Genomic DNA, 24,954 nt, shown 5'->3' on the forward strand with positions numbered 1-24,954 from the left:
GTGACTAGATAAAAATAACTAGGCATGCTGTGGCACAGCCAGGGCTTCAAAACAAGAAGTAAAATTTGGTAAAGGTTTAGTCATATTAGGACCGAAAAAGTTAAGTAAACTTCTCAGGTTAGGGATGTCAGATAAAATACAGGACGCCTAGTTAAGTTAGAATTTCAGATACACAACTAATAGTTTTTTCAATATAAATTATGTCCCATATGATATTTTGGACATACTAACACACACAGACAAATTATTAGTGTTTTATCTGAAATTCAGATTTGATTGGGCATCCTATTTATGTTTTTCAAATCTGGCTATTCAATCTCAAGTTCATAAATAAGCACTTAGTAGCCCTATGTCTGCGGGCACTCTGTGCTTTTAGTCCCTTCATGAACAGTTTTCAGACTTTTGGATTTCACAGTATGATACAATTAAAAAACACCAAGCCATTTTGAGGATAAGCATGGTGTTGCTACCTTTTTATTTTTCCAAATAAGCACATTGAAAAAGGAAAACCTACTCTCTACTATTACCATCATTACTTAGTAAAAGTGTGGAAGGACATACAGTACTCTCAGAATAAACGATAGTCCTTTGAAACAACAAATCTAGCTTTACGGAAAAACTTAGTGCATTCTGTGTGTGTATGTTCAGTTTGGGGCGGGGGGGGGGCGGTGCACAACGAATTTTGTCTCTGACCAGCGACCCTCCATGGACTAGCATTTTGAAACCCCTTCACTAAGGATGCCATCCTGGAGCCCCTGGGGGCCTGAGGTTGGGATATTTCCTGAGCTTGCAGGATGCTGCAATAATGAGAAACAGTGCCAGACCAAGTAACTGGAGAGATGCCTATTTTCCTGAGTTTAGAACTCACTGTCATTCTATGTATAGTCCCCTGGCTCTTCCCCAAGCCTCTTTCTCCATAGTCCTACTGCCTTCCTATCCAGTTTCTTATGCAGAACCCCTTTTCTTCAATTTCCTTAAGATTCAAGGTGGGTTAGGGGCATATGTTCAACTCAGGAAACACCCTCGGTTGCATTCTGAGTGATTAGGTCTTATCTGGCCAGGCCATCATTCTCTCATCCTTTCCTCATGGTGTCTAAGTGACCTTAAAAACTTACCAGACAATTGCTAGGCAGAACCTCCATCCCCTCCTCCCTTCTCCCATCACCCTGCTCCTCCCCTTGGCCTAGAGCCTCAATTCCTGCAGTCTAACTCTGTTGGCCAGCAGAGGCCCTGTGACGTGGAGAAAAATCAATCCAGCCAGCTTCTAGGTGGTTCTGCCCAGGGTCTGCAGCACGAGTCTGATCCAAAGGGAGGAAGGACAAGAAAGGCTTGGCATTTTTTTTTTTTTTTTTTTTTTGGCCAGGGAAAGAGAAGAAACAGAGGGAAAAAAAAAAAAAAGCCTGAAAAGGGGCTTGGGGTGTTGGGACTCTGTCCAACAGTTCTGGGACAGGAAACACACTCACGTAGGTGCCTAAACCTGCCTGAAGCCCAAATGCAGATGTCTGCCCTAGAAATCCTTTCTCAAAGCCCCTCTGGCCTTACCCACTCCTAAAGTCCTCCTCCATCACTGCTTTGTTCCTCACTTCTTGCAAAAGTTACTCTTGGCCCACCTCCTTCTCAGCCCCAACCTAGGAAGAAAAAATGAGAGTCTTATCTGCTTTTGAATTCTGATAACAGAATGGGAGTTTGTCTTCCTTCCAATTGGGGTCCTGGTGTGTATGTTGGGGAGAGAGTAGAGTGCATCTTTGCACGCAGAAGGGGAAAGGGGAGAACTCCCCTGACACCCTGAAAAATGGGACTTGAACACGCACTTCCTTCCATAGGGGTACAGGCAGCTGCCCTTGAAGGTTCAGTGGGTTGGGAATCTTTGCGAGGGTTTTTGTGCTCCCAGTTTGGAGCGAGGACTGTGATGAGGGTGAAGGATGCCTTGGAATGAAGGAGATGGAAGCACAGTTGACTCTTCCTGGGACAGAAGACAGGCCCACCTCAGACTCCTTAGCCCTTCCAGGGGGTGGAGGCCGGGGTGAGGGACAGACGGGTCAGGCATGTGGGGGGTGGAAGGCAGAGAGTGACTTGGGTGGGGAAGGGGTGAGGACAGGGTAATCGAGCAAGCGTTAGGGGTGGGGCGAGGAGGCGCGATGACAGCGCAGGTGCCTCGCTTGGGTGGTGGGCGCCGCGGAGCAGCACCCCCCAGCGAAGGAAGCCCCGCCCCGCTCCTCCATCGCCGCCCCGCCCAGGCCCGCAGCGCAGCGCTGCAGCGCGAGGGACCGAGAGGCAGAGCGCCCAGAGAGGACCAGACCTCCAGGTCGCCCGCATCCCCCGTGCAGCAGGAGAGAGGAAGCGTGGCCCAGCCCTGCTCCTTAGCGTTAGCCTGGTCACCCGCCACAGCTCCCTGAGCCTCAGAGACCGAGCACCTGTCCTCCGCCTCGGCCTCAGCTGAGCCCCTCTCCGCCGGAGCACTCGCGACCCCTGCAGCCGAAGAAGTGCCCCAGCCTCACGCCGGCGACCACCATGGCGGAGACCAACAACGAATGTAGCATCAAGGTGCTCTGCCGATTTCGGCCCCTGAACCAGGCCGAGATTCTGCGGGGGGACAAGTTCATCCCCATTTTCCAAGGGGACGACAGCGTCGTTATTGGGGTGAGTGCCGCCCCCGGAGGGAATTTCGGAGAGGGGACGGGGAGGCTGAATCTTTTACTCCGCAGAGCCCTAGCTCCTGCCTGTCTCTGCGCCCCCTCTCCGCTGCTCATCCTCCATCCTTTTCGCCGCAGCCCCTCCTCTCCCTGCATCAGGATGGCTGGGTGTGGCCTGGCCAGGCCGGCGGCCGAGTCTCCGCAGAGTGGGAGGGGGCTGCCTTCCCACGATCAATGCACCCAACGCCCCTTTGCTGCTCTCTGCAGCGTCCCCACCCCTAGAGCCAGTCCCGTGTTTTTCTGATGTTTTCCCTCTTCCCTAGGGAAAGAGCATCTTCCCTTTGTTATTGGCTCAGATCTCTACCCTCCAACACCCAGGGAGGGAGGGGAAGACTAGTGGGTGGGCTAGGTGGGGGATGGGCAGTCCAAGGTCTCTGCGGAGGTGTAAATGAAAGTGGACTCCAGGACCCCGGCCTCCATCATCCCTTGAAGTAGTTACAGCCTGGACTTGGGGGGAGGGCAGGGATCTGAGAAAAGGTTTTCGGAGAAAGAAATACATTGATGCCACACCCAGCTTGATGGAGGAGCCTCTGAGTCCTAAGGAAATGTCTGCCTTTCCCTCCCAGGTACAGTAGGAGGAGGATTTCAGACGCGCCGATTCACCCTAACAAATAAAAATAACCAAACCTGTTATCCTAACAAGTAGTTGCTTATTCATCCTATCTCTTGATAATCCAATAAAAAGTGGCAAGCCACCTCCTCTACCTCATCATGACAACCCCTATCCACAGAAGAGACGTTATTAAGAAGGAGCAATAGTGTTTTCTGTGGGCTCATTATGCTGCATATATTGTTTAATCCTTAAAACAACGCTCTGAAGAAGGTATTAATATTTCCATTTTACAGATGAGGCAATTGAGGCCCAAAGAAGTCAACTGACTTTCTCAAGGTCACACTGCTAATTCATGGATATGAACCTAAATCTGTAATTCCAAAGCTTATGTCTCTCCTTCTGTATATCACATTGCCTCCACAGATTTCCATTCTGGACTTTTATCTGGGATGACTCCAAAGGAATTCCTAGGGAGTTCCTCACCTTCCCCTCCTCTCCTAAGTTGGTAGGGACTGTCAGGCTATGGGATGAAAGGGTCTGGGGTCAAGTCTAGTAGGGCTTGAGGGGTGCTGGGCCAGGAAACTGTAGCCAGTTTGAGAAGGGCCCATATAAGGGCCGTCCTCAAGGTCAGGGGCACATCTTATGTATTTTTGATCCACAGTGCTGGGCGCAGGGAATGCTTGTGAAAAGGATGAAGGAAAAAAGGGAAGGGAGTCTGGGCCTTCTGAACCAGTGAGAATGGGACTTCGAGTAAACAGGCTGTAGGAAGAGATTTGCTTACATGTCTTGTCCCCAGGGGCTCTAGTTTGTCACCAGGCTCTCTCACCCACACTGTGAACTCAAATGAGTGCTTTTGCCTTGTGCATGTGCTGTGTATGTGTGTTTTTTTTCACATAGAGAGGGCCCCTGTCTCTCTTTGTCTCAAGGGCCATAGACCTTGCAGTCTGGTCTGTCTAGCCAGGCTAAAAGAATGCCTGGATCAACCCCTGGGGCCTCTTCTCTGAAGAGTCTGGACAGCAGGCATTAGCTGTGAAAGTAAGAGCTTGAGGGCCCCCCATAAAGCTTGAGAAAATAGAAGCAAGGTGGTTATGGAGGAGCAAATCCACAAAAGGCTTCCACTTTTAAGTCTATCTTCCTTGACTTAAATCTGGGTAAATCTGAACCATCTCCTTTAGGCTCTCTGGGCCATCCCTCTCTGGGTGTTGTTGGGAGTTGTGTTGATCTGTCTAATTTGCTCAGTTAAATAGGAGAGACTTGGTGAAAGCAGGAGGGAAGAGAGATGAAGAGAGACCCAGGGCCCCTGCCAACTCAGATCCTATCTTACGCCACAGCTGGTCCTTCTTGATCCGTTTTGCCTGATATTTGCAGGGCTGTACCTTTGTCTCACTCTGTATCTTCCCTTACCCTAGTCCCTCCTGTCAATCTCTCACACCAAGGTAAGTGCTTATGGGGGCCATTTTGTCTCAGGCAGCATCCTGGGAGCTCGTCTGCCCAGCCTTTCTATTCATTTCTCATTCAGGAGGATGAGGGCTAGAGGAGAAGTGATTTTGAGGAGCGCCTTGAGGGTCCCCACAAGGGAAAGAAATCCCCCACTCTTTTCTCTTCCTCTAGCTCCCTTTGGAGCCCAGGGTATGGGAAACTGACTGAGGAATTAGTGGAGGAAGCCGCTTCGGGATGTCTGGGAAGGTGAGGAAAGAATGAGGGTGGGAGAGGCTAATCTCTGCAAGCCCAACCCCTGCTCCCTTCTCTGACGGCTCTCCTCTCTGCTGCAGCACTGCGGCTAGCTCTGGGCTACAGAGTCTCTAATGTTTGTGGGCTTTTTCTGCTTGGCAAAGTGGAAAAGAATAAGCTGAAGACAGCCCTGTGAGCCTTATCCCTCCCCTGTCCCCTGACTTCTCTCGGGAATCTGGGAAATGGGGCTTAGCCCAAGTTAATGGTCTGAGTCATAGCAGAAGGGTGTCTGGGTCACTGTCTGTGTGTGCCATGTGCTTTGTTTTTTGCTCTTTGCGTCGCTCAGAATCCACTGTGACTTTTTTTCTTTTTTTTGTCTTTTGTCATTTTAGGGCTGCACCTGCAGCATATGGAGGTTCCCAGGCTAGGGGGTCTCATCAGAGCTGCAGGTGTCGGCCTACACCACAGCCACAGCAACGCAGGATCTGAACTGCATCTGCAGCCTACACCACAACTCACGGCAACGCTGGATCCTTAACTCGTTGAATGAGGCCAGGGATCAAACCCGCAACCTCATGTTTCCTAGTCATATTTGTTTCCACTGTGCCATGATGGAAACTCCTCCACTGTGACTATTTAAGTGGACCTGTTTAAGTGTCTCTGCCTTGGTCTTGGTGGGCAGAGTGTCTGCTGTCTGAGCTGCACATCTTTACAGGCACAGGAGGTGTCTGACAGTAAAGAAACGCAGCATCTCTGCCTCTCTCTTGCCTTTCCTCTCTCCCTCCCCCCTCCCCTCATTCAGTATCTACCACATTCTGCCTCCCTTAGATCTCCTGATGGTTAAGGAGACAAAAAGCCAGGGCCATCAAATACCTCATTTGGACAAGCCAGGTTGGGGCCTGCAGAATTATCAGAGCCGAATAGGTATTATTTTGGGAGGGTCCAGGATTCCTTTGATATTTGATATTCCCCCCCCCCCCCGCCCCCTTAGCCTTGGGGAAGTTTCGTGAAAGAAGGTGGAGAGGGGAGGTAATGTTAGCTGTGGCCAGTGTCGCTCTAGCATTACCATGGCAACAATCCCCAGGGGTGTCACTATGGAAATCAAGCCTGGTGCTCAGAAGTTCAGCCTCTACCCAGTGCTTTAGTGAAGGCTGAAAAGGTTGGTCATCTTTGGACCCCTGATCTTATGCTCTCCTACTAGCTTTAGTGGAAAGCTACCATAGTGGAAAACTCCAGAAAGTGCTGGGAGACAGAATTGGACAGGAGACAACAGGGAGGCTTGGAGTGAGTCAGAGGAGAACATAGGCCTGAGTTGCAGGACTCCGAAGAGAAGTCCTCTGGAGGAGGCACGGAGGCGTGCTTAGACTGCTATGAGTGGAGAGAGAGCGCATCTCCGAGACATTCCTCAAAGACGGAGGGTCTCTCTGAGCCTGTCTCCCTTAACAGTCTTTCAGTTCTGATGTTGCACTAACTCACAGGGTCTTGGATTACCTGGAGGTAGAGACGGGGAGGGAGGCTCCTCAGGGAGGGTGGGGGGCAGAAAACTGCATTCTTCTGAAAAAGGGGTTCAGGTTGGAAAAAGGGAGTGATGAAGGGCTTTCATTCTGTCCAGAAACACTTGGAGAAAATCCCAACAGGAGAGGGAAGATGGGGGAGGGGAAGGAAAAGCCAGGATAAGGCTCTGACGCAGTGTTGGCTCATCAGTTCTGGAATCACTTTGGCAATGTGGGTCTGAAATCAGACGGCTTGGGTTTGAAACCTTGCTCTGCTATTTCTCAGCTGTGTGACGGCGAAAGCTGCCTTACCTCTCTGAACCTGTTTTCACATCTATAAAATGTAGTAATCACAGTACCTACCTCCTAGGATTGCTATGAGCATTAAATGAGATGACGTGTATAAACTGCTTAGCACAATGACAGGCATAATAATAAACTCCTGATAAGAGTTAGATGATATTGTTTTATATATGCCTTCTCCCTGCAAGCTAGCCTTTGACACAACTGGGAAGTGGTTAACATTTTCCCCTTTACCGGTTGTTTCATCCAAACATCCAGGTCCCTAGGATCTTCTTGCTCCCTTCTTCCATCAATAACTGTGTTTATTCAACAAATATTTATGAAGAGCATCCTGTGGGCCAGGGACTGTGCTCGATGTTGGGATTTAGAGAGAATCCCTGCCTTCAGGAAACTCTTGGTCTGCATGGTGATCCAGGCTGTAGAGTGGCCTGGGAAGAGTCCTGGGAGGGGACATCAGAAATGGCTTTTGCTGGAGTTCCCACTGTGGGGGTTAAGGATCCAGCACTGTCGCTGTGGTGGTGCCAGTTGGATCCCTGGCCCAGCACATTTGGGTTAAAGATCCAGTGCTGCCTCAGCTGTGGTTTAGGTTGCAGCTGTGACTTAGATTCAATCCCTGGCCTGGGAACTTCCACATGCCGTGGGTGCACCCCCCCCAAATGGCTTTTGCTAACTGTACATACACTTCCCCAGATTCTGATAAGAAATCCCCCACAACATACTACAGTCTGACTCAGAGTAATTATGTGTCATGAGAGATGTAAATAATCGTGATGTTTCCCCTGTGAGTAGTTGAGAGGCAAAAAAAGTGGAAAACCATGGGTCTAGTTTTTCTCGTGAAAAGATCTGACCCATGCATTCATCTTCAATATAATCAATAGAAAATTAAAAGACATTTCTCCTTGAACAGATAGAAAAATCTTAGCAAAAAGAAATGAACTGGATTTGAAATTTAAGGGCTCAATCCAGAGAAGGGAGGTGGTAGCAAGCCTTCCCAGAACCCTAGAATTATGCCTATGGCTTCCTCCGCTCACAAGATTACTAAGTGCACCCATTTTTAGCTCTTGGATGTTTTTTATCCTCATGGTACTGAGAACATTACCCTTCCTCCCTCTCTGGTCTCTTCTTTCCTCCCAGCCTAGGCTGAGGAAAAGGGGTTCCTCAGGCAATAATTGCCTTCAGCACTTGGAGAGCGCCCTCCATTTTAATGCCTCCAGAGCACTCTCTGGAATCCTGTAACTGGGAGTATTAAAGAGAGAGAGTCTATCCCCAGATTCCCAGAAGGGAAGAAGGGAGGGGCAAGGTTGGCTCAAGAGTTATATTTAATCCCCTTTGGCTGCATGCCCGGCTTCAAGAAGCATGGGTAGACATCATTGTTGGAGAAGAGGTGAGAGTCACTGGCCTGAGATGGACATGTTTCATTTGTTTCTGTTTCTTGGCCACCACTGGCTGGGAGAAATACTGAGTTAGATTACAATTCAAGAAACAAATTTCAATTAAAAAATAAAATAAAAACAGGAGTTCCCATTGTGGTGCAGTGGAAACGAATCTGACTAGGAACCACGAGGTTGCGGGTTTGATCCCTGGCCTTGCTCAGTGGTTAAAAATCTCTCGTTACCATGAGCTGTGGAGTAGTTCGTGGAGGTGGCTTGGATCCTGTGTTGCTGTGGCTGTGGTGTAGGCTGGCAGCTGTAGCTCCAATTGGACCCCTAGCCTAGGAACCTCCATATACTGTGGATGTGGCCCTAAAAAGCAAAAATAAATAAGTAAATAAAATAAAAACAAGATGGAAGAAAGGTCTTACCACTGGGAGGAAGAGGCACCAAGGCCACTTTAAGTCTGTTTATTATTTCGGAGTTCCTGTTGTGGCTCAGCAGTAGCAAACCTGACTGTTATCCATGAGGACTCAGATTTGATCCCTGGCCTTGTTCAGTGGGTTAAAGATCTGGTGCTGCTGTGAGCTGTGGTGTAGGCCTTTAGAGTGTGCTGCACCTTTGGCCCTAAAAAGCAAAAAATAAAAAATTAAAAAAAATTAAATCTGTTTATTGTTACAATGTATGATTTTATTCTATGAAATAAGAATTTTAGTCTTTGTATTTTGGCATTTCAGAATATGCACTTGACAAGACTGTTAGGAGATCCGATTTCTAGTATCAGCTCTCTGCTGGCTCCTTGTTGATTCACAAATCACTTCCATGATTTGTGAAGGAGGATAACAGAGCAGAGCAGTGATTCTCAAACTTGTAAGTGCATGTGAATCACCTTGTGATTTGGCGAAGCTGCAACTTCTGCTTCAGGATGTCTGGGTTAGGTCTGAGATTCTGCATTTCTCACAGGCCCCCAGGTGAAATCCCTTTTACTTCAGGGACCACCCTCAGAATAGCAAAGGACAGGACAACCTCTGAGGTCCCTTCAAGCTCTAACACTATCACAGCAGATGGTTCTTTCCCCCTCTGACCTTAGCACCTTTGCGCCAAGTGGAAATATTGAAGGATAGGAGAGTGAGTAAAGTTAAGATTTCTATCAGAAGAGAACAAAATAAAAATTAAAAAATTTTATTCTTTGTAATGAAGTGTAATATGAACTGTATAAATAAAAAGGGTGAAAAAGTCACAAAAGTCCTGGAGTTCCCATTGTGGCACAGGGGAAATGAATCTGACTAGGAACCATGAGGTTGTGGGTTTGGTCCTTGGCCTCACTCAGTGGGTTAAGGATCTGGTGTTGCTGTGAGCCGTGGTGTAGATTGCAGACACAGCTCAGATCTGGCGTTGCTGTGGCTCTGGTATAGGCCAGCAGCTACAGCTCCGATTAGACCCCTAGCCTGGGAACCTCCATATGCCGAGGGTACAGACCTAGAAAGACAAAAATAAATAAATAAATAAATAAAAAATAAAAAATCACTAAAGTCCTATGAATAATTCATAAACTCACTCTAACCTTAAAAAAGAATCAAGGTACGTTTTTTTCTTCAATAATGCTAAACATAATCTGATTACAACAATAATAACTTTAATTGCTGGTAAAGTTAAAAACAGAAAAGCACATAGAAGAAACTAAAAATCACTCAAAATCCCACCTCTCCAAAATTGTTAACAATTTGATGTATTTGTTCACAGTGGGCGTTGTTGGTTTTTTGTTGTTGTTGTTGTTTTTGACTTTTTAGGGCTGCACCTGTGGCGTAAGGAAGTTCCCAGGCTAGGGGTAGAATCGGAGCTACAGTTGCCAGCCACAGCCACAGCCACAACAATGCCAGATCCAAGCTGTGTCTGTAAACTACACCACGGCTCACGGCAATGCTGGATCCTTAACCCACTGAGCGAGGCCAGGGATCAAACCCATATCTTCATGGATACCAGTCGGGTTCATTTCTGTTGAGATGCAATGGGAACTCCCTCCAGTGGTTTTTAATTGCATATATACATACAGTAATTTTAATAAAAGTATATCATAAACTCTATATTATTTGTTATCTAATTTTTTTCACTAACAAAATATCATGACTATTTCACCATCATTAAATATTTTACATAATTTTTTTTTTCTTTTTAGGGCTGCACTTGTGGCTTATGGAGGTTCCCAGGCTAGGGGTCGAATCAGAGCTACAGCTGCCAGTCTACACCACAGCCACAACAATGCAGGGTCAGAGCCATGTTTTCGACCTTTACCACAACTCATTGCAATACCAGATCCTTAACCCACTGATTGAGGCTGAGGCTCGAACCTGCAAGCCCGTGGTCCCTAGTCAAATTCATTTCCACTGCCCCACAATGGGAATTCCTTCATAATTTTTTTTCTTGTCTTTTTGCCATAATTATTTTTTTTAATGACTGCACTTGCAGCATATGGAAGTTTTCCATCCAGGAATTGAACCTATGCCTCCAACAGCGACGCGAACTGCTGGATTCTTAACCCACTACACCACAGCAGAAACTCCTACATAATTTTATTTCTTTAAAAAAGTGCTTAATTTTTGAATGTCTTACATGCATGTGACAAAATTCAAATGATATAAAAAGATATACAATGAAAAGTAATCCTCCTTCCTACTCCTCGTTCCTAGCCACCCAGTTCCCCTTTCAGAAGGCAGCCTTGGAGTTCACCCTGTGGTGCAGTGGGTCGAGTCTTTTTTTTTTTTTTTTTTCTGTCTTTTTGTCTTTTTAGGGCTGAACCTATGGCATATGGAGGTTCCCAGGCTAGGGGTCTAATCGGAGCTGTAGCCGACAATCTACGCCAGAGCCACAGCAATGCCAGATCCGAGCTACACTTGCAACCCTACCCCACAGCTCATGGCAACGGCAGATCCTTAACCCACTGATTAAGGCCAGGGATCAAACCCCAACCTCATGGTTCCTAGTCGGATTTGTTTCCGCCAGGCCACAACTCGAACTCCCGAACTGTGATGCAGTGAGTTAAGAGTCAATACAGTGGCTCCAGTCACTGCAGAGGCACGAGTTAAAGGATCTGGCATTGCTGCAGCTGTGGTGTATTTTGCAGCTGCAGCTCGGATTCAGTCCCTGGCCCTGGAATTTGCACATACTGTGGGCATGGCCATAAAAAAATTAAAATTCAAAAAAAGAGGAGTTCCCGTTGTGGCTCCAGTGGGTTAAGAAACCAACTAGTATCCATGAGGATGCAGGTTTGATCCTTAGCCTCGCTCAGTTGGTTAAGGATCTGACATTGCGGTGAGCTGTGGTGTGGGTCAGAGACCTGGCTTGGATCCTAAATTGCTGTGGCTGTGGCATAGGCCAGCGGGCAGCTGTAGCTCCAATTCGACCCAGCCCCTGGTCTGGGAACTTCCATATGCTGCAGATGTGTCCCTAAAAAAAAAAACAAAAATAAATAAAAAAATGAAAACTGCCTTACTACCAGTTTCTTAATGTATCCTTCTAAAAGAATATCATATATTTACAAGCAAATACATATATACATATACTTTATGTATATATGCATAAAAGTATATATGCATATACTTTTTTTAACACAAATGTTAGCATACTGTAATACTGTTCTGTGACTTGCTTTTTCTTACTTAACAATATGCCTTGGAGATCCTTCTATATCATGGGAGTTCCCATTGTGGTGCATGAAGATCCAGTGTTGCCGTGAGCTGTGCTGTAGGTCGTAGACGCGGCTAGGAGCTGGTGTTGCTGTGGCTGTGATGTAGGCCTGCGGCTGTAGCTCCGATTAGACCCCTAGCCTAGGAACCTCTATATGCCTCAAATGCAGCCCTAAAAAAGACAAAAGATTAAAAAAAAGTCTATCTCATTCTTTTTAACGACTGTATAATTTGTTGTAGGGATATGCCATCATTTATTTAGCCAGACCTTATTGATGGATATGGATATTTAGGGTTGTTCTAATCACTTGCTATTACAAACAATTGAATGACCTTATCCATATTTAAGGGCCCAGCCAATGCAATGCATTGTCAAACTATTTTATTTTGGCCACTTTGAAATGTTAAAATGATATTTCATGGTCTTAATATTCATTTTTCTTATTAACAATAAAGTTGTGCATAATTCATATTTTAAGAGCCATTATCGTATCATTTTATGATATATTTTATGATAGCACTTACTGAGGTATGATTTACATACAGTGAGTGCACAAATCTTATGCAAACAGCTGGATGAATTTTTAAACATTTTAACACCCATGTGACCACTACCCAGATTGAGATCGAGAGCATTTTTCTTTTAATTTTTTTTATGGCTGCACCCATGGCATATGGAAGTTCCTGGGCCAGGGACTGAATCCCAGCCGCAGCTGCAACCTTCGCTGCAGCTGTAGCAACACCCGACCCTTTAACCTGCTGCGCCAGGCTGGGGATTGAATTTACACCTCTGCAGCCACCCAAGCCACTGCAGTTGGATTCTTAACCCACCGCACCACGTCGGGAAATCCAAGGGCATTATTATTGTCTCTGAAAGTTCCCTTTTGCCCCCTTACTGTCAGTATCACCCCTGAGGCAACTGCTACTTTGACTTCTATCACTGCAAATAAGTGTTGTTTATTCCTAAACTTTATATAAAGGGAATAATACAATATGTGCTCTTTGAGTTTGAGATTTTTTCACTTGACACACTTTTAAGATTTATTGGTGTTCTATTATAACATCATTTTAAATAGCAGTAAAGAATAAAATATATCAGAGTTCCCATTGTGGCTTAGCAGTAAGAACCTGATTAGCATCCATGAGGATGCAGCTTTGATCCCTGGCCTTGCTCAGTGGGTTAAGGATTCATCGTTGCTGTGAGCTACCACGTAGGTTGCAGATGCAGCTCAGATCTGATGTTGTTGTGGCTGTGGCGTAGGCCAGCAGCTGCAGCTCTGATTCAACCCCTAGCCTGGGAACTTATGCCGTAGGTGCGGCCCTAAAAAAGAAAAAAAAAAGAAAAAAATATATGTACATGCCATAGTTTAATCAATTCCTTATATAACTGTTCTCCTAAATATAACTCCTTTCAGTTGTTTTCAATTTCTCATTATTATAAGCAGTATTGATAACAAACATTCTGGTAGCTAAATATTTGCTACAAATATTTCTGTAATAGGCATTCTTGAGTAGAATATCTGGATCAAAGGATATGTACAATTCAGGGCTTTCGATCATGTATTTCGGAATTGCCTTCTTAAAAGTATGGATGTACTGACCTACCAGAAAAGAATGAGGGTGCTCATTTCAAGGAAATTAATACCTCCTTGAACCCTCATCTACACTGGGTATTACAGCTAAGTTTTTGCTTTCCAGTTTGATAGGTGAAAAATGATGTTACCACTTTTGTCCTAAAAAATGTTGAACATTGGAGTTCCCATCATGGCTCAGTGGTTAATGAATCCGACTAAGAACCACGAGGTTGCGGGTTCCATCCCTGGCCTTGCTCAGTGGGTTAAGGATCCGGCGTTGCCGTGAGCTGTGGTGTAGGTTGCAGACGCGGCTTGGATCCCGTGTTGCTGTGGCTCTGGCGTAGGCCAGCGGCTACAGCTCCGATTAGACCCCTAGCCTGGGAACCTACATATGCTTTGGGAGCGGCCCTAGAAAAGGCAAAAAGACAAAAAAAAAAAAATGTTGAACATCTTTATGTTCATTGAACATATTTAGTTCTTCTATTGTTAGTACCTAACTTGTGTCCATATTTTTCTGGTTAGATTTGTCTTTTTGTTATTAAATTATGAGAGTTCTTTATGTAGTCAGAATATTAGTATCTTTGTTTTTAAAACAAATTTTTCTTATTTAAAAATAATTTCATTTTAGAATAGTTTTATTTTTTATAATGATTTTTATTTTTTCCATTATAGCTGGTTTACAGTGTTCTGTCAATTTTCTACTGCACAGCAAGGTGACCCAGTTACACATACATGTATATATTCTTTTTTCTCACATTATCATGCTCCATCATAAGTGACTAGACATAGTTCCCAGTGCTATACAGCAGAATTGCGTTGCTTATCCATTCCAAAGGCAATAGTTTCCATCTATTAACCCCAAATTCCCAATCCATCCCACTCCCTCCCCCTCCCCCTTGGCAACCCCAAGTCTGTTCTCCATGTCCATGATTTTCTTTTCTGTGGGAAGGTTTCATATATTAGATTCCAGATATAAGTGATATCATATGGTATTTGTCTTTCTCTTTCTGACTTACTTCACTTAGTATGAGAGTCTCTAATTCCATTCATGTTGCTGCAAATGGCATTACTTTGTTCTTTTTTATGGATGAGTAGAATTCCATTGTGTATATATGCCACATCTTCTTAATCCATTCATCTGTTGATGGACATTTAGTTTGTTTCCATGTCTTGGCTGTCGTGAATAGTGCTGCAGTGAACATGTGGGTGCATGTGTCTTTTTCAAGGAAAGTTTTGTCCGGTTATATGCCCAAGAGTGAGATTGCTGGGTCATATGGTAGTTTTCTAAGGTACCTCCATACTGTTCTCCATAGTGGTTGTACCAGCTTACATTCCCATCAGCTGTGCAGGAGGGTTCCTTTTTCTCCATACACCCCCCAGCATTTGTTATTTGTGGACCATTTTAGAATAGTTTTAAATCTAAATCAAAAAGAACAAAAATAACAAAGCAGTCTCCTAAAATCCCACTGTCCAACAGTAACCACTATTAACATGTTTTTCTGTAAAATGTGTGTACATATATATAATTTTTTACAGAAATGGAATAATCCTAAAAAATTGGAATAATCCTTTTTTTTTTTTTTGTCTTTTTTTCTAGGGCCGCACCAGCGGCATATGGAGGTTCCCAAGATAGGGGTTTAATAGGAGCTGTAGCCACCAGCCTATGCCACAGCCACAGCAACACCAGATCCAAGCCGCGTCTGCAACCTACACCACAGCTCACGTCAATGCCAGATCCGTAACCCACTGAACAAGGCCAGGGATCGAACCTGCAACCTCATGGTTCCTAGTCGGATTCGTTAACCACTAAGCTATGACGGGAACTCCTTTTTTTTTTTTTTTTTTTTTGCTTTTTGCCATTTCTTGGGCCGCTCCCGAAGCATATGGGAGGTTCCCAGGATAGGGGTCTAATCGGAGCTGTAGCCGCTGGCCTACGCCAGAGCCACAGCAATTCGGGATCCGAGCCGCATCTGCGACCTACACCACAGCTCACGGCAACGCTGGATCCTTAACCCACTGAGCAAGGGCAGGGATGGGACCTGCAACATCGTGGTTCCTAGTCGGATTCGTTAACCACTGCGCCACGATGGGAACTCCCAGAATAATCCTTTATAGACTTTTTGGTGTGTTTTTACACTGCATACTATTTCAAAAAACCACCTTTTTCTTAAAATTATTTTGTGCATTCCTTATTGTGTCATTATGCATTATTCTATAACATCATCTATACTATTTTATTTTTTAATTTAAAAGCAATATGTTGTCATTGTAAAACATTTACATAGCACAGAAAAAAATGTAGTAAATATAAGTTCCTGTCATTCTGCTATCGAGGGATAACCAGCATTAACGGATCTGTACAAAGTCTTCCATGTTTTTTTGCTAAGTCTAGTCTACCAGTATGCTTATGAAAAATATATAATCACACTATACACATTGTTTCTTCACATAATTGATCTTGGACATGTCAATATATGTAAAGCAGCCTCGCTCTGTAATGGAGGTAGATTGTGGAGGTATCGTAACCAACATCTTGATGGATGTTTGAATTGTTTCCAGTTTTTCTTTAATAGAAACTATTGCAGTGAACATCCTTCTACACACATCTTCAAGTGCTTAAGTAAGTGTTGTAAAGTGAATTCCTAGCACAGGAACTGCTGCGGCAGAGTATGACTGGTATGGATGCTTAAATATTTAGTAGAATTGTCTTCTGGAAAGGCTCTATCAGTTTACAGTACTCCCTTCCCTGTGGAAGTAGCTTCACAACTTCTTTCTCTTTGTGAATTCTGTTTTGGGGGGCTTCAGAGTCTTTCATCAAAGAGAGACCAGATAAGTATTCCAGGTAGATGTTTATCATAAGTCAGATTTTTTAGAAGTTTTTTTGGCTGCCTCTGCGGCATGCAAAAGTTCCAGGGTCAGGGATTGAACTCATGCCACTGCAGTGACAATAGCGAATCCTTAATCACTAGGCCACCAGGGAACTCCCTCACTTAATACATCTTGAAGATCTTTCTATATTAGGACATATGGATCTATTGAGGAAGTGGTTTTTTTTTGTTTGTTTGTTTGTTTTTTGCTATTTCTTGGGCCGCTCCCGCGGCATATGGAGGTTCCCAGGCTAGGGGTTGAATCGGAGCTGTAGCCGCTGGCCTACGCCAGAGCCACAGCAACTCGGGATCCAAGCCGTGTCTGCAACCTACACCACAGCTCACCACAACGCCGGATCGTTAACCCACTGAGCAAGGCCAGGGACCGAACCCGCAACCTCATGGTTCCTAGTCGGATTTGTTAACCACTGCGCCACGACGGGAACTCCCTTGAGGAAGATTTTTTTTAACTTCGCAGTAAAATTTTAATGTTAATAAATTGCTCTTCGCTCTCCACAGCCTATGGCCTTATTGTTTTTGCCTGTTTAGCTCTCCAGGAAGGGTGTCTGGGATGGTGAGTGTTAAATCATCACACCAAGATTGAGATCCCCTCATGCAGTCTCACCATGACACTTCTCAGCGACACTCTACCCCATGGACACACCTCCTGGTGTCGGTCCTAAATTTTACTTCTCCAAAGTTCCCGTCTTGGCGCAGTGGTTAACGAATCTGACTAGGAACCATGAGGTTGCGGGTTCGATCCCTGCCCTTGCTCATGTGGGTTAACGATCCGGCGTTGCCACGAGCTGTGGTGTAAGTTGCAGACGAGGCTCGGATCCCACGTTGACGTGGCTCTGGCGTAGGCCAGTGGCTACAGCTCCGATTCAACCCCTAGCCTGGGAACCTCCATATGCCGCGGGAGCGGCCCAAGAAATAGCTAAAAAGACAAAAAAAAAAAAAAGTAACCTAAATTTTACTTCCCCATAATCACCCATGCATACAGAGGCTTGAGAAGGGGTGCCTTCTCAGGTATGTCTGCTCCTTCACATGTGCCTGCTCATGTCTGCCATCCTCTGTTTCCACTCCAGGGGAAGCCGTATGTCTTTGACCGTGTGTTCCCCCCAAACACGACTCAGGAGCAAGTTTATCATGCATGTGCCATGCAGATTGTCAAAGGTAAGGGGTGTATTTTTAGAATGTATTTTTTTAGGCTCCCCATTCCCTACCCCACTTCTCTCTACCACTGCTCTTTCTCTGCCATCTCTTCCAGATGTCCTTGCTGGCTACAATGGCACCATTTTTGCTTATGGACAGACATCCTCAGGGAAAACACATACTATGGAGGTGAGGGTTCTGACGTGTATGGCAGTGAGGAGCTGGGACTGTTAACAGGAGGCCAAGGAATGTCAGTGGGGGAAGATCTAGGAATCGAGGGTTGCCTGGTACGGCAACATTATAGTGGAAGTTTAAGAGAAGCCCTTCAGCCTTCTGCAGTTCACCCTCCTTTTCACTACTCCAGTCTTTTTCTTTTCACATGGAAAAGCAGCAGCAATGGAAGTCCAAAGGGGGTGTTCCTGCTGTGGCTCAGTGGGTTACGAACCTGACTAGTATCCACGAGGAGGTGGGTTCGATCACTGTCCTCACTCAGTGGGTTAAGGATCCAGGATTCCTTGAGCTGTAGCGCAGGCCGGCTTCTGCAGGCTCCAATTCTACCCCTAGCCTGTGAACTTCCATATGCTGCAGATGCGCCCCCCCCCAAAAAAAAAGAAAGAAAGAAAAGAAAGGAAAAAAGTCCAAAGGGCTGCTCCGTTCCCTCCTCCGTCCTCCGTCACCTCAGCGGGGTGACCGTCCGCTGAGTTAGGATGGTCTTCTTAACATCTATTACGTCTGTGTTCATCTGCATGCTTGAGCTGTCTGATTCTTCCTGAGCCGCAGCCTCATTCTGGAATACCCTTCCTCCCCAGGGAAAGCTGCATGACCCCCAGCTGATGGGGATCATTCCTCGAATTGCCCGAGACATCTTCAACCACATCTACTCCATGGACGAGAACCTTGAGTTCCACATCAAGGTGATCAGGGCGTGATCACTGGGCATCCACTTAATGGGACTGGGAGGGGAGGATCTCGGATGCACCCACCGAGATCTGGGGTGCCCCAACTTATTCTCCCCGCTAGTTACCTAAGTTCTCTGCCAACAGAGTCTCTTCTGCCCTTTCCCTCCCAGAACCATTATTCGATCAAGTCACATTAGCCTGAGACCCCTTATCAGATTCAAGATAGTCCCTCTTCAGTTCATACTCCTCCTTTTTCCCTAACCAGGTGTCTTACTTTGAGATTTACCTGGACAAAATTCGTGACCTTCTGGATGGTGAGTGGGCAGGTGGGAGTGTGGAGGGCAGGGAAGAGAAAGATCACAGTGTTCTTGGGCCCTTGGGCTTAGGTACTGTTGGGTGAGCAATGCAGCAGGCCTACAAGGGCAGACACGCTTGTATTTATGTCCCAGGCCTCCACTCACCAAGGATTTCCAAAAACTGAAAGAATCAGAAGCTGAGCTTAGATGCTCAGGCCCACATATAAACAACCTGAGACTAGGTGGAGCCCTGGGGCTGGAATCCTGGGGGAGGAGAAACCGTCTTCAGCATGTACAAGGAGTTTAGGCTTCACAGGGGAGTCCTCCTTTTGCACATAGAAGAATCCACCATCTGAGCAGACTGCAGGTCCCAGGGATTGGGGAGGTGGGGGGTGGAAGTGCCAGCCTTGCTCACCTTGTATTGTCTTGATTCAGTGACCAAGACAAATCTGTCTGTGCACGAGGACAAGAACCGGGTGCCGTTTGTCAAGGTGAGAGCTTGTGTGTTGAGAGTGTGGGTATAAGAGGAGGGTAAACCAGCGACCCAGAAGTTGGAGGGTGGATATCCTGGAGGGGTAAGACATGCCAAGGGGCTAGGGAAAGTCTGTGGCCTGGGAAAAGATCCTGTCTTGCAAGGTCATTACACTGTGCAGGTAGTTTAATTTGCAGATCAAAGTTCATGGGTCACTGTCCATTTGCCCCCTGCAGGGTTGTACCGAACGCTTTGTGTCCAGCCCAGAGGAGATTTTAGATGTGATTGATGAAGGGAAATCAAATCGTCATGTGGCTGTCACTAGTGAGTGGGGATATAAGGGGCTCTTGAATTTGGGGGCCTGCCTCTCCTCTGTGCCTTCTGGGGATGAGGGCCTCAAAAACAAGAAAGGGGGAGTTCCTGTTGTGGTGCAGTGGGTGAAGAATCCGACAGCAGCGGCTCCGGTCACTGCAGAGGTGCAAGTTCGATCCCCAGCCTGGGAACTTTCATATGCTGCAGGCGTGGCCAAAAAAAAAGAGCAAAGGTAGACTGTCCTCCAGAGGAGGAGGGATGCTTATCTGCTGCCTGAGAGACGTAGGGTCTGAGCTAGTCCTGGCGGATACCCTCTCTCTCAGTGGGTGGGGGCGGTGGTCAGTGGAAGCAGGGCAGGGGGGGCTGAGGGCTTCAGTTCCGCAAAGGTTGATACAGGGACTATTCCGCCCTCCCTCCTACAGACATGAATGAACACAGCTCTCGAAGCCATAGCATCTTCCTCATCAACATCAAGCAGGAGAATATGGAGACTGAGCAGAAGCTCAGCGGGAAGCTGTATCTCGTGGACCTGGCAGGGAGCGAGAAGGTTGAGGGTCCTGTGGCGGTGGGGTGGGGCAGGGAAGGAAGCCTTGGGGGTTGGCCTTTTTTTTTGGATCAAAATCACTTTCTTATTGACATAGAATTCACATGCCATAAAGTTCACCATTTTTACATTATATGTACAATTCCATGTACAATTCAGTGGTTTTGGTATGTTTGCATGGTTGTGCAACCACCATCACTAATTCAGGAATGTTTTCATCCCCTGTTAACAATAGGGGATGCCCTATTTTTCCCCCTCCAATCCCCTGGCCGCCATGAATCTACTTTCTGATTCTGGATTTGTCTTTTCTGGACATTTCATGTAAATGGAATCAAATCATATAATATGTGGGTGAGGGAGTGGCCCCTGGCAGGATCGTTTCCATATCCCCTCCTCTCTTTGGACTGAGCCCCCCGCCAAGAAGAGGTGCTGAGAACCCCCTCCCTCTGCTGATGCTCATGGCACACTCACCCCTTCTGTGCCCTGGTAGGTCAGCAAGACTGGAGCTGAGGGAGCCGTGCTGGACGAGGCCAAGAATATCAACAAATCGCTGTCAGCCCTGGGGAATGTGATCTCGGCACTGGCGGAGGGCACTGTGAGTGCTCCTTTGGGGGCCTCACCCCTCAAGCTCCACCCCATCCTCTGCCTTCTCCTTGGGTCCCCACTTCATCATGCCCGATGCTTGGATTGCTCCATCCCTAGTTAGCACTACCATCCTTTCTGATGACCTTGTTGAATTTATTTTTCTGATTCATGGCTTCCTCTTCTCCCCAGAAAAGCTACGTTCCATATCGCGACAGCAAAATGACACGAATTCTCCAGGACTCCTTGGGAGGAAACTGCCGTACAACTATGTTCATCTGCTGCTCACCGTCCAGCTACAACGATGCGGAGACCAAGTCCACCCTGATGTTCGGGCAGCGGTCAGTGGCAGGGTTCCCTACTCTCTGCTCTGGCCCCTGCTGTTCCCTCTTCGGGATCTCAGCAGCCTTTTTTTTTTTGCTTTTTAGGGCTGCACCCGAGGCAAATGGGGGTTCCCAGGCTAGGGGCTGAATTGAAGCTGTAGCTGCTGGCCTGTGCCGCAGCTCACCACAATGCTGGATCCTTAACCCACCGAGCAAGGACAGGGATCGAATCTGCATCCTCATGGATGCTAGTCAGATCCATTAACCACTGAGCCACGATGGGAACTCCGGGTCTTGCCAGCCTTAATGAAGGTCTCATCTTTTTGTTCTCCTCTCCAGGGCAAAGACCATTAAGAACACTGCTTCAGTGAACCTGGAGTTGACCGCCGAGCAGTGGAAGAAGAAATATGAGAAGGAGAAGGAGAAGACAAAGGCTCAGAAAGAGACGATTGCAAAGCTGGAGGCTGAGCTGAGCCGGTGGCGCAATGGTTAGAGAGGTCCCGTGGGCACAGGGAGCCACACAGGGTTCCTGCAATCTCCAAGGAGGGCTGCAGTAGGAAGGTCATGAGAGAAAGGGGGAGGAGGCTCACTGCCTTTATCCCTCATCCCCCAAAAGGTTGATGGTCCACTTGGCAGGAGAGGTGGCAGCCTGGAGGTCTGGGGTTGAGCAGTAAGGGAGGAAGGACCGGCAGATGCAGCTTTCCTCTGTCCCAGCCCTCACCTTGCTCTGCCCCTTTGCCAGGAGAGAACGTGCCTGAGACGGAGCGCTTGGCTGGGGAGGATGCCGCGCTGGGCGCTGAGCTCTGTGAGGAGACCCCCGTGAACGACAACTCATCCATCGTGGTGCGCATCGCCCCTGAGGAGCGGCAGAAGTACGAGGAAGAGATCCGCCGCCTCTACAAGCAGCTGGATGACAAGGTGAGGGCCGTCGGGCAGGGCACAGAGGGGATTAGAGAATTGGCAAGTGAGGGATTAGAGAATTGGCTGATACTGCCTTTTTCTGATTTTAGAAGGGATGACTTTCATTATTGAAAATGTGGAAGATAAATAAAAATATGTAGAAGAATATTTAAATCATCCATCCTTCCACCATTCAGAAATAAAGCTGCACAATTGAGATTTTTACTATATGTGTAACTTTGCATCTGATGATTTTTTTTTTTTTCATTCTGCATGATATAATGAATGATTTCTTCTGCTTTTTCTTGGCTGCACCTGTGGCATGTGGAAGTTCCTGGGCCAGGGATTGAACACGCACCACAGCAGTGACCATGCTGGATCCTTAGCACATTGTGCCACAAAGGAACTCTGCTACTTCTCCTTCTTTTTTTTTTTTCTTCTGCTCTTTAGGGCTGCACGGGCGGTATAGGAATGTTCCCAGGCTAGGGGTCAAATTGGAGCTGCAGCTGCTGGCCTACACCACAGCCACAGCGGTGGGTTCATTGCCGCTGAGCCACGATGGGGACTCCCCACAAGGGAACTCCATAATGAGCAATTTCTTACTCTGTTAACAAATCTTCACAAAAGAATTTCAAAATGTCTGCCTAATAGTCCATTTATCAAAATGTATTTAATCATTTATTTATTATAGGCCTTCTAGGTTTTTTTTTTTTTTTTTTTTTTGGTTTTGTTGATTCATTTGTTTTTGCTACTATAAATAGCCCTAAAATGACTGTCTTTGTTTCTTGTGCATAAGGTTTTGCTTTTGAATGGTTTGATTAGAACAAAGTGCTAGAGTGGTATTTATTTATTTATTTATTTATTTATTTATTTATTTATTTATTTTCTTTTTAGGGTGGCACCCATGGCATATGGAGTTTCCCAGGCTAGGGGTTGAATTGGAGCTACAGCTGCCGGCCTACGCCACAGCTCACAACATCACCAGATTCTTAACGCACTGAGCGAGGCCAGGGATCGAACCTGCAACCTCATGGTTCCTGGTCAGATTCATTTCTGCTGCGCCATGACAAGAACTCCTGGAGTGGTATTTCTTAGTTAAAAGATATGAACATTTGAAGGCTTCTGCTGTGTACTGTCAAGGTTGTGTCAACTTCCAGGAGGAAAGGAATTAAAAAGTGAGAGCAGGAGTCAAGGAAAGAAGCTGAGGAAAAAAACTCTACTAAAGGAAAAAAAAAAAAAGCCAGAGTTCTTGTGGTGCAGTGGAAACAAGTCCAACTGGGAACCATGAGGTTGCGGGTTCGATCCCTGGCCTTGCTTAGTGGGTTAAGGATCTGGCATTGCCGTGAGCTGTGGTGTAGGTTGCAGGTGCAACTCTGATCCTGCGTTGCTGTGGTTGTGCTGTAGGCTGACAGTTGTAGCTCTGATTGGACCCCCTAGCCTGGGAACCTTCATATGCCTCAGGTGCAGCCCTAAAAAAAAAGACCTCTTTCTTTTAGGATATGGGTTTTCTAAGTCAAAGCCTGAAGTAGCTGGAGTTTTATCAGAACTGACCTCTACCCAACCCCATAAGTCTAAACTGGAAAGAGTAGTTTCCCTTCACTCCGTCTTTTCCCCTTGTCTCTAACAGGATGATGAGATCAACCAACAGAGCCAACTCATAGAGAAGCTCAAGCAGCAAATGCTGGACCAAGAAGAGGTAATGGGAAGGAGGGCAAGACATGAGAGGAGAGGATTGTGGGTCTTTTCCCAATAAGATGGAAGAAGGGGCATTCTGCTTAGAGGGTGGTCACCCCCCAAGACTGTAGACATCTGGGCATTAATTAGGGTTTTGCTTAAAGCACAGATGATGGGGTCTAGCTGCTGCTTCATTCTGTTGCCCAGTCTCTATGAAGCCAAAAGCCCACGTCCTCTTGACTCTTGCTTTGGCCCTTGCCTCTCTCCTAGAGCTGTACCTGGGGAAGGGGGGGCTCAGCCGCCCCAGACCAAGGGGCCATCAAAATGGTCACTGGCAGTGGACTCCCTCACATGGCTCGCCCCTCCCTTGCAGCTGCTGGTGTCCACTCGAGGAGACAATGAGAAGGTCCAGCGGGAGCTGAGCCACCTGCAGTCAGAGAACGATGCTGCGAAGGATGAGGTGAAGGAAGTACTGCAGGCACTGGAGGAGCTGGCCATGAACTACGACCAGAAGTCCCAGGAGGTGGAGGAGAAGAGCCAACAGAACCAGCTTCTGGTGGATGAGCTGTCTCAGAAGGTGGTGAGTGGCCAGATAGGAGCTCCCTGGCTTCAGAACATCCTCCACGTCCAAAGGGACCTCTGCTTTCTTTGAGGTAGCACTGCATTTGCACCCTTGAGCTGCCATTCAGTGTCGTGGGACTCCCCCCACCCTGTCCCTGCAGTTTGTCCTCCTGACCCCTCTCTCTTCCGGACCCTTCTGCAGGGCCTGTGTTCTCTTTGTAGCAGCCGTCAGGGTCATGCATGAAGGGAGGAACCTCCACCTGGCTGGGGAGGGGAGCAGGAGGGTGGCGATAAGATGACCTGAGGGGCTGTCTCCAGGCCACCATGCTGTCCCTGGAGTCTGAATTGCAGCGGCTACAGGAGGTCAGTGGACACCAACGAAAACGAATTGCTGAGGTGCTGAACGGGCTGATGAAGGACCTGAGTGAGTTCAGCGTCATCGTGGGCAACGGGGAGATTAAGCTGGTGAGTGGAGAAAGAGGCGGCAGCCTTGTTCAGGTTGTTCTTGTTCTGGGCTCTGGTGGGAAATGCAGGTGAGACCATCCAGGCCCTCAGGGATACTGGGAAGGGCGGGCCAAAGATCTAGGAATCATGGCCACAAACTAGATACAGGAAGACAGAAGTTTGCATAGACTCAACTGAAATATATGTTTTAAATACACATACTCAAGCTCTCACTGTGGTGCAATGGGATTGGCAGTGTCTTGGGAGCGCTGGGACAAGGGTTTGATTCCCAGCCCAGCACAGTGCGTGAAAGATCTGGCATTGCTGCAGCTGTGGCTTAGGTTGAGACTGAGGCTCGAATCTGATCGCTGGCCTGGAAACTCCACATGCCTTGGGGTGGCCAAAAATGAAAAAAAAAAAAAAAAAAAAGAAAAGAAATACACATACCAATTGAAATTCATATAGCTGAATAAAGACGCAGTGGAGATGTGCTTATAGCAGAATTGAGAGAAGGGGGCACAAAATTAAGAATGATATATACAGATCTGTGTCAGTGACCATGACCCACATCGGTGATGAAGTGGA

At 46.8% G+C, this 24,954-nt stretch overlaps 1 protein-coding gene across 5 annotated transcripts in view; it reads left to right on the top strand.

Annotated features, from left to right (window-relative positions):
- KIF5A (kinesin family member 5A) overlaps nucleotides 1–24,954 on the top strand; it is a 38,360-nt gene that overhangs the window by 1,009 nt on the left and 12,397 nt on the right. The window contains exons 1-15 of one of the 5 annotated variants that reach the window (XM_021091864.1): nucleotides 2,166–2,640; nucleotides 17,296–17,383; nucleotides 17,478–17,551; nucleotides 18,172–18,276; nucleotides 18,527–18,575; nucleotides 18,993–19,048; nucleotides 19,266–19,353; nucleotides 19,764–19,888; nucleotides 20,376–20,480; nucleotides 20,660–20,808; nucleotides 21,130–21,278; nucleotides 21,533–21,708; nucleotides 23,318–23,386; nucleotides 23,738–23,944; nucleotides 24,244–24,390. In XM_021091864.1, coding sequence (XP_020947523.1) covers nucleotides 2,512–2,640; nucleotides 17,296–17,383; nucleotides 17,478–17,551; nucleotides 18,172–18,276; nucleotides 18,527–18,575; nucleotides 18,993–19,048; nucleotides 19,266–19,353; nucleotides 19,764–19,888; nucleotides 20,376–20,480; nucleotides 20,660–20,808; nucleotides 21,130–21,278; nucleotides 21,533–21,708; nucleotides 23,318–23,386; nucleotides 23,738–23,944; nucleotides 24,244–24,390 — 1,716 coding nt within the window. In that variant the 5' untranslated portion in view covers nucleotides 2,166–2,511. Of the gene's footprint in view, nucleotides 1–2,165; nucleotides 2,641–17,295; nucleotides 17,384–17,477; nucleotides 17,552–18,171; nucleotides 18,277–18,526; nucleotides 18,576–18,992; nucleotides 19,049–19,265; nucleotides 19,354–19,763; nucleotides 19,889–20,375; nucleotides 20,481–20,659; nucleotides 20,809–21,129; nucleotides 21,279–21,532; nucleotides 21,709–23,317; nucleotides 23,387–23,737; nucleotides 23,945–24,243; nucleotides 24,391–24,954 lie in introns of those variants that run through there. The other 4 variants (XM_021091862.1, XM_021091860.1, XM_021091861.1 and 1 more) reach the window with 4 other exon arrangements.

Source organism: Sus scrofa, chromosome 5 (genome assembly GCF_000003025.6).
Source record: "Sus scrofa isolate TJ Tabasco breed Duroc chromosome 5, Sscrofa11.1, whole genome shotgun sequence".
In the NCBI taxonomy this organism is placed as follows: Eukaryota; Metazoa; Chordata; class Mammalia; order Artiodactyla; family Suidae; genus Sus; species Sus scrofa.